Here is a 9,676-nt window from a genome sequence, read left to right as displayed (position 1 = left end):
TGTTGTGAGAGCCAAGTATGTTAATAAAGACACGCGAGGCTGCTGAAAACGTTTGTTGAAACGACAGTGTCAGTAGTTTGCGCAGGATGACGCCAAAGATATCTGTGTCTAGTTTGCTAACGTTATTTGTGATCACTCAAATAAGCAGCTTTTCATATATAGGCTATGCACTATATTATGCTATATATTATTTATTAGATGTGTCCATTAGTTATTTTGTCTGATTTATAGTGAATGAACACGGTCAACGTTTTCATAAAACAACGCGCTTCAAGTATTGCGCGCTTTTTGGATTAGTGGTTTTGCCGTACAACAACAACAGAAATGGCGTCTTCCCAGGATGTCCACGTCCGTATTTGTGGACAAGAAATAATCAAATATGATCTCGAAATTAAAGCTCTCATTCAGGTACACCCATCTTAACAACTTTTAACTTATTTTATTTATTATTATTATTTATTAGGTTTACCTTGTGTCATTTCAATATGCGGTTGTGAGCCAAGATAGTGTACATTTGTCCAGCTGTCTAATCTAGCCTAGTTCATTTGGCTGGCTAGCTAACTAGCTAATTGCGGAGAGCAAGCGATGCAATATAGCCTGTTTCACGAATGTGTATTATATTGAATGGACAGTTACATAAAACTATATTCTCTTGATTAGGACATTAGAGAATGTCCGGGGCCACAAAGTGTGCTGATGGATTTCAACTCCAAAGTAAAAGAGAAATTAAATCAACTGCGACTGAGAATCCAGGTAGTTATGTAAATCAATGCTAATTTATTTTAGATCGCATTTATTGTGATTAGATAGCTAGGAAAAACTCATCTGAACGATACATTACATTCACAGAATATGGAACAAATGGCTAAGGAACAAGACAGAGAGACAGACAAACAAGCCATCCTGAGTGAGACAGAGAGTCATCGCAGACAGAATCTGAGGTGAGAGATTGGGATCCAGATTCCTATTTAACAAGCCATTGACCTCGCACCTTTTGGAATTCCCTGACTGAATATTTTCATATGATTTCCATCTACAGTAACCAGACAGCTTGGAGGAAGGCAAACTTGGCATGTAAACTGTCCATTGACAACCTTGAGAAAGATCAACTTCTGAATGGTGGAGACTCTACTGTGAGACAGCGGTGAGTAGTGCTCTCCTCATCAGGCACAGCTGTTAGAGCATTAATAAAATCGCTATGTCCAGTTTCTTATTCCTACAATCATTATTCTTCACAGCCTGAAAAATCCTATTTTCAACACACCCTAATGTACAGGCTAAAAGATACCCCCTCTAACAGGGTGACAGGGACAGAAAGTTGATTGCATTGAATTTAGTTCTAGTGTGTCATCCCCTCTCTGTGTGTTCTCAGGAAAGCAACTAAGGAGAGTCTGGTCCAGACATCTGGTGACATCACAGAGAGCCTGATGAGCATCAGTCGTATGATGGCCCAGTCGGTGTCTCAGAGTGAGGAGACCATCGGCACTCTGGGTAAGAGACTACTCAATCAGGAAGGGAGAACAGTCACAAAATGGGTGCCAGTGGTTAGTGCTTGAAGACAAATATAAGATACGATAACTTTGTCCATTCACATTTTTTTTAAAGTTAGCATACAAAATACACAATCAATACACTATAATACAAATAATGCAATACAAAAATGGCTGGAAAGTGAGAACACATTCACATAGCCTAGTCCCTTTGGCATACTGTCCTCAGTGTCCCTGGGTGGTTAGACTTCGTCCATTAGGCTAGAACACTTTGCATTTCCAGCACCTATTCTAATTATGCAAGCCACTCTCTTATTAAGCTATGTTAAATTACTGTAAAACTTTAATTAAACACTGAGTCTCAAATAGTCGCCTGTGCCTTTTAATTAACCAGGCAACGGCACACATTTCAGCTAATAAACGCCGGTTTCAAATAAATTAATTCTAAATTACTTGTTTACGAGGTACGAGGAATTTACGAGGAATTAACAATAATTGTTTCCGAGGTTTAATCTTTGATTTTTTACATTAAATAATTCAGAAGTGACTCAAATTATGGCAATCTGTTTTTATCGGCAGTAAGAAACTGCTAGCTAAGTGGCAAGCTCAAAAACAGAACTTCAGGGGAACAGACCCCCAGAAATCGTCAGATCGCCCACTAGTAGCGGAAGTAAGAATTGCCCGAAAATGCAGTCCAGGAAAATATATATTTTTTCCATAGAGGCCTTTTTGCCTTTATACAGATTACAACTTTTAATTTCCGACGAATTGAAAACGAAACTTTGTTTAAAGTATCACCCTTTCTTAAACAAGCCGTACAAAGCTGGTTACAATTTCATCCTCCAGAAAAGATAGAACAAATATTACAACAAATATTGTGGTTAAACGCAAACACACTAATTGATAAAAATAACTTATTTTACGATAAATTAAATAAATATATTTTGTTGTAAATTATATCATAAATAGGACTGGTGGAGTTAGGTCATATGCAGCTAACACAGACATATGGAAATGTCTGCTGTACCCAAAAAGTAAGGAACTTGTCTGTTGGCCCTGCATTAAAGACCATAAATCGTTAAAGAAAATTGGGATAAATAAAAACCATATACCAATTTCATTTAAGGACCAAAACATTGACAGCTGTGCCATATAAATTGCAAAATAGTTGGGAAGAGTTTTTCGATGTACCTATTCCATGGCACATGGTTTATGAATTGACACGCAAAACAACGGCAGATTCCAAACTTCACATTTTTCAATTTAAATGATTATACAACATTTTTTAAATTAATAGAATGTTATATCATTTGTTTATTTTGGTGCTGTCCATATGTAGCTCGTTTTTGGTCACAGGTCCAAGAATGGCTGAAGAATTGCAACATTTGCCTAACGCTGCAGATAGCAATACTGGGTGATTTGAAAAGTCAGTCATTCAATCAATCAATAATAAAATAATTATTTCAGCAAAAAATGAGAAGCTATGAGAATAGAAAGGTTTAGTACTTCTGTGAAGCATCACAGCACAGTTGAAACATATATGGCAAATATAAATGGCAAATATAAATCCAAAATGGATGGTGTTAAGAGATAGATGGGAGTGGTTGAATGGAGCTGAAGGGTGGAACTAATAACAAGATAACCAATGTAAAACATACTGGGTCTTCAAAATGTATATAGGTTCAGAAATGTTGTTAAGCATCACAGTTACAAATATAAATCAAATAGAATCAAACTGGATGGACATCAGAAAGAGAGGAAGGAGTAAAAACAAACAAAATATAACTATTATAAAATGTGTGTAAACTGAAGGTAGAAGTGTTATTGTTTATTAGTTTACTCCAATTGGGGGAGGGTTTGCAAGGAATAATGAAGGTATATTCTAAAAAAAAGTAGGTGTATGTATGTACAGTTGAAGTCAGAAGTTTACATACACTTAGGTTGGAGTCATTAAAACTAGTTTTTCAACCACTCCACAAATTTCTTGTTAACAAACTATAGTTTTGGCAAGTCGGTTAGGACATCTACTTTGTGCATGATACAAGTAATTTTTCCAACAATTGTTTACAGATAGATTATTTCACTGTATCGCAATTCCAGTGGGTCAGAAGTTTACATATGCTAAGTTGAATGCACCTTTAAACAGCTTGGGGGGGGGGGGTTTGGTTCAGTCTGGTTCATCCTTGAGAGCAATTTCCAAACGCCTGAAGGTACCACGTTCATCTGTACAAACAATAGTACGCAAGTCTAAACACCATGGGACCACACAGCCGACATACCGTTCAGGAAGGAGACACATTCTGTCTCCTAGAAACGAACGTACTTGGTGCGAAAAGTGCAAATCAATCCCAGAACAGCAAATGACGTTGTGAAGATGCTGGAGGAAACAGGTACAAAAGTATCTATATCCACAGTATAACGAGTCCTATAGACATAACCTGAAAGGCCGCTCAGCAAGGAAGAAGCCACTGCTCCAAAACCGCCATAAAAAAAGCCAGACTACGGTTTGCAACTGCACATGGGGACAAAGATCGTACTTTTTGGAGAAATGTCCTCTGGTCTGATGAAACAAAAATAGAACTGTTTGGAGGAAAAGGGGAGGCTTGCAAGCTGAAGATCAGCATCCCAACCGTGAAGCATGGGGGTGGCAGCATCATGTTTTGGGGGTGCTTTGCTGCAGGAGGGACTGGTGCACTTCACAAAAAGAGATGGCATGAGGGATGAAAACTGTGGCTATATTGAAGCAACATCTCAAAACATCAGTCAAGAAGTTAAAGCTTGGTCACATGGGTCTTCCAAATGGACAATGACCCCAAGCATACTTCCAAAGTTGTGGCAAAATGACTTAAGGACAGCAATTTCAAGGTATTGGAGTGGCCATCACAAAGCCCTGACCTCAATCCTATAGAACATTTGTGGACAGAACTGAGAAAGCGTGTGCGAGCAAGGAGGCCAACAAACCAGGCTCAGTTACTCCAGCTCTGTCAGGAAGAATGGGCCAAAATTCACCCAACTTGTGGGAAGCTAAAAAAAAACCTGTGGATACTATGCTATAAGAAAGGATCAAAATTAATGTAGAACACCACAGCACAATTTGAAAATATGGCACAGGGAAACCAAACGAGGGTGGTCTATGTTGATGGGCAGAGACTGCCTAAACGGTGGGATTAAAGAGTTTATGTATTATGTGATTGCTTTATATAAAAGTACCATGTATATAAAATGTTTGTAGCAGAAAAGCTGTAAAAATAAAGATGTCTTCCAAAGAGGTGGATGAATGAATCAAAAATAAATAACACATTACTGCAGGAAATGTATTAATATGCTGGAATTAACTATGCAAATGAGCAAAAGCTGTGTCCGTTAGGGAAATATACGCCTGGCTCATAAGGGCCTATGTTCAGTGATTTCAGCAAATAAACGCCCAAGCTATTTTTGAAATTTTACAGTAGTCATGTTTTGTAGAAATGCACATTTACTCATACAGTACTTGTCCTCTATATAGCTACATCTTCAAGAACAGTCCTGGAAACGGATGAAGAGTTCAAATCCATGACAGGAACCATACATTTGGGAAGGAAACTGATCTCGAAGTATAATCGACGAGAATTGACTGACAAACTACTCATCTTTCTAGCAGTAGCTTTGTTTTTAGCCACTGTCTTGTACATTTTGAAAAAAAGGCTGTTTCCATTCATTTAGAGGAAATTGTAAGCAATTGCCAGTTTTGTCCTTTGATATTACTCCCCAAAATGACATCTGTAATGTCACTGCAGTCATGCTGCATTTCTAACCTTTCAATGTCTTTCTTGCCCTACTACAGCCTTGTGCATGGCCATTTTGCATCTTCAAAACTGTCTGACATGCATTATCTATACCACAGAGGAATGACCTTTAATGGCAAACTCACCGCAGATGTTGAGATGAGCGTGATGAAAGGACTGCTCTCAGAGTATCTTGAGCATGTGCACAGGTGCGCTTCACGCTGCTACGAAATGGAAGCTACAGGATCAAAACAGAGAAGTTTAGCCTTGCGGAAATCAATCCACTTTGTGTTTACTTCGTGCATGCAACATCTCGTTGAGTATCTTTACTGGCAGGAATTATTTTTTATTCCATTACCTTATTTTTCCTGTATAGTATACCTCAAATGTACACCCTGGTGTTAGTCCATACGAGGAAATGACAATGGTTACTGTACATCTGAAACAGTATAAAGTTTGGACGTAATGTCTGCTAATGGTTTTTGGATAGAGAACATTACATATGGCCTAAACGTACCAAAGGAGACTGTGCGTGTGTGTAATTCGAGAATACATTTTTGAATTATGACTCAATTGAAGCCGAGCGTGCGGGTTTTCCACTGACTCCTCGCTCAATTAAGTCTATTGTAAAGTTAATCGCTGGTGCTGTTAGTCACAACAATGTCAATTATTTCACTTTTTGTTTTGGAAGAGGTAGCTAAGGGTTGAGGCTTTACCATACATGGTAAATTAGACCAATTCATCCACTTATGGAAACATGGCAATCCTGCTCTGCCTGTCCTTTTCACCCTGCTTGCTCTGGTAAGTTCGTTGCATTAGTGTAGGAAATTGAGTTTACATTGAAGTTGAAAAACTATTGAATAAACAAATATTGTGCGTCTTATTGCTAGGTAGCGGAAAGATCTCTCCAATACGACTTCTAGTCTGTCCATTTTGGATTCCTCCAATACATGTTCCACATATTACCAGTAATGGCAGTAAGCAACCAATGTATTATGGCCAGATTTGCCAATTCATTGTTAAGGAGCAGACCCCTTTCCCCCCCAAATTTGCACCCGAAATGACAGATCCTTGCTACAGACAGTACGATTGGGATATGCATTTTCTTTGTACCATTTGAAAACTCAAGTTTGAGGAAATGTGAGAGGAACGTAGGAGGATAACACATTGATTTGCTAAAAGAAACGTTTTGTACCATCATCTTTGAAATGCAAGATAAAGGCCATAATGTATTATTCCAGCCCAGGTGGCCACTAGATGGCAGTGTACGTGAAGTTTTAGGCAATGAACCATCGCGTTTGTTCAAAATGTTGTATGAAGACTGCCCAAATGTGCCCAATTTGTTCAAAACTGTACATAATAGCATGGTATTCTTTTACTGTAATACAGTACAGTTGGATTAAATTCTTACGCTCTGACAATCAGATGTCTGTCCTGGGAAATTCTTGTTACTTACCTCATCTGTACCTCAGGGTATCCACCGATCCTGAAGACGTTCCAGTTGAAGTGGATTTAAATAAAATCAATTGTATGGAGGTCAATGGGAGTGTCAAAATAAATGTCTATAATTCGCTGTGTGAGGTTTACCGACTAAATTTTGCAATGTTTAGGTTGGCTAGAATGTCCCGCCTTTGTGGTCATTTATTTACATTGAGGCCTGTCTCGTCATTATCGAGATCTTTGGAAATGGCTCGTCTAATGTCGCAATCGCATTAACGCTTTATTTTCACGCTGACATATTTGAGCGGAGTCTGCCCTCTCCCTTCGCCTTCCTCTGGGATTACGATGTAATTGACACAACTTTTGCGCAGTCGTAAATTGACTTCGCTCGCTTCAAATTGTACACGTGAGAGTTATTTAAATCAACTAGTCTCAATTAGACAATTTGCACTCAAACTAGTAGCATTTTATTCTACTGCTTATAACATTTCAATAAATGGTCAAAATAGCAACAAAGTATGTGAAAATGTTTAATGTCCAAAAGTACAGAACAAAAGAGATGTATAAAATGGTTTGCTTGCATCAAGGCCTAATGGTATGCATAGCTTATTAAAAAAATAAGACATTGAATCAGAGTACAAACAAACGTCATAAGAAATAAGTTGTCTTTAAGTACAGACCTTCATTTTCCAATAGGTAAAAGTGAATGAAGTCATTCATTTGATTACGTGATAATACTGACACAGAAGTTGTCAGTACTATCATATAAACCAACCTATACATAATGCATGTAAAAAATGAATGTGAGAGATAGCGGAGTTGTATTCATACCAGTTCAATGTCCTCAATGTGTCCAGTATGAAACATCTCTAGAGCTGGCATGGTGTGAGGTAGGTTCCTTGGAGTACTAATGAAGTCAGAACAAGCATGATGTACAGTAGCTAGCCATTTGCATCAAAAGCTAGTAAAATGTTGAACCGTCAGTGGCAAAATGTTCTGATAAGACACTGTAGTCATCCTGTGACACTTTAGTTGAAAAATACATTGCAGTAGACCCTATTTGATACATACGTATTATCAAAGACCTCTGAGAATAGTCCAAGGCCCATAATATTTTAACCAGGAAATTATGAGTCTCGTTTTGTTACGAGACCTGAGGTTTGTCTTTGAGTGAATATACATAACCATGTTGCAGTGTTGTTACGAACTGTCCCGATTGTGATAGGCCACTTGTTCCTTGTAATTAGTGATCATGTACCAGAGATGGACTTCCCTTGTGGAGTTGATGTGCAATTACTGAGTTGAAAGGGAACGTAAACCTGTCTTAGACATACAAATGAAAAAAGTAGAAAAATGTTTCCATAGAAACATTGAACTTGCAGAAGCACTACTCTATACAAATGTTTTTCAGTAGTGACAGTATAAATGGGTCGTGCTAACGCAGTATTAACCATTTTATAGAATGTAAAGCGTAGTATCAAAGGGACAGTTTCCTTAAATTATATTTACCTCATCTTCTGGATACCTTGAAATCTATGACCTGGAGTCAGCCATCCAAAATGTGGGTGTTTGAGTATATTAGGAGATGTACTTTTAAGACACATAGTATCTCAAAAGCAATAGCTCAGTCTCAATACATTGTGTGTACCAAGTTAGTGTCCAGCTAAAACTACATTACAGCCACAATTATGAAATGGAAAACATCCAACCTTCTGCAAGAGTCCTTGCTATGACAAGCACTTTAACATCTTTACTGAACCTATATAACATGTTCATGCTGTAAATTGTATATACAGTGGGGCAAAAAAAGTATTTAGTCAGCCACCAATTGTGCAAGTTCTCCCACTTAAAAAGATGAGGCCTGTAATTTTCATCATAGGTACACTTCAACTATGACAGACAAAATGAGAAAAATCCAGAAAATCACATTGTAGGTTTTTTAATGAATTTATTTGCAAATTATGGTGGAAAATAAGTATTTGGGCAATAACAAAAGTGTATCTCAATACTTTGTTATATACCCTTTGTTGGCAATGACAGAGGTCAAACGTTTTTTGTAAGTCTTCACAAGGTTCACACACACTGTTGCTGGTATTTTGGCCCATTCCTCCATGCAGATCTGCTTTAGAGCAGTGATGTTTTGGGGCTGCTGGGCAACATGGACTTTCAACTCCCTCCAAAGATTTTCTATGGGGTTGAGATCTGGAGACTGGCTAGGCCACTCCAGGACCTTGAAATGCTTCTTACGAAGCCACTTCGTTGCCCGGGCAGTGTTTGGGATCATTGTCATGCTGAAAGACCCAGCCACGTTTAATCTTGCAATGCCCTTGCTGATGGGAGGTTTTCACGCAAAATCTCACGATACATGGCCCCATTCATTCTTTCCTTTACACGGATCAATCGTCCTGGTCCTTTTGCAGAAAAACAGCTTCAAAGCATGATGTTTCCACCCCCATGCTTCACAGTAGGTATGGTGTTCTTTGGATGCAACTCGGCATTCTTTGTCCTCCAAACACGACGAGTTGAGTTTACCAAAAAGTTATATTTTGGTTTCATCTGACCATATGACATTCTCCCAATCTTCTTCTGGATCATCCAAATGCTCTCTTGCAAGCTTCAGACGGGCTTGGACATGTACTGGCTTAAGCAGGGGAACACGTCTGTCACTGCAGGATTTGAGTCCCTGGCGGCGTAGTGTTACTGATGGTAGGCTTTTACTTTGGTCCCAGCTCTCTGCAGGTCATTCACTAGGTCCCCGTGTGGTTCTGGGATTTTTGCTCACCGTTCTTGTGATCATTTTGACCCCACGGGGTGAGATCTTGCGTGGAGCCCCAGATCGAGGGAGATTATCAGTGGTCTTATATGTCTTCCATTTCCTAATAATTGCTCCCACAGTTGATTTCTTCAAACCAAGCTGCTTACCTATTGCAGATTCAGTCTTCCCAGCCTGGTGCAGGTCTACAATTTTGTTTCTGGTGTCCT

The 9,676-nt window shown here is 38.7% G+C and overlaps 1 protein-coding gene across 1 annotated transcript; it reads left to right on the top strand.

The window, feature by feature from the left end:
* The first annotated feature begins 308 nt into the window (after nucleotides 1-308).
* On the top strand, nucleotides 309-6,678 carry bnip1b (BCL2 interacting protein 1b). The gene is made up of 6 exons (XM_024432560.2): nucleotides 309-408; nucleotides 661-753; nucleotides 850-941; nucleotides 1,040-1,144; nucleotides 1,373-1,491; nucleotides 4,996-6,678. Exons 1-6 carry the CDS (start codon nucleotides 325-327, stop codon nucleotides 5,190-5,192), a joined length of 690 nt encoding a protein of 229 aa, XP_024288328.1. The 5' UTR covers nucleotides 309-324; the 3' UTR covers nucleotides 5,193-6,678.
* Nucleotides 6,679-9,676: the final 2,998 nt, after the last annotated feature.

This window comes from Oncorhynchus tshawytscha, linkage group LG09 (genome assembly GCF_018296145.1).
Source record: "Oncorhynchus tshawytscha isolate Ot180627B linkage group LG09, Otsh_v2.0, whole genome shotgun sequence".
NCBI classification, from domain to species: Eukaryota; Metazoa; Chordata; class Actinopteri; order Salmoniformes; family Salmonidae; genus Oncorhynchus; species Oncorhynchus tshawytscha.
Note: the sequence above shows the minus strand (reverse complement) of the source record. Positions and strands in the feature narration are given on the sequence as shown.

Excerpts from the sequence above, each read along its gene's own strand:
- bnip1b (XM_024432560.2), top strand. The coding sequence starts at position 325 with ATGGCGTCTTCCCAGGATGTCCACGTCCGTATTTGTGGACAAGAAATA. Across the intron at positions 942-1,039 it reads CATCGCAGACAGAATCTGAG|TAACCAGACAGCTTGGAGGA; the intron begins GTGAGAGATTGG and ends TTCCATCTACAG. Across the intron at positions 1,492-4,995 it reads GGAGACCATCGGCACTCTGG|CTACATCTTCAAGAACAGTC; the intron begins GTAAGAGACTAC and ends TCCTCTATATAG.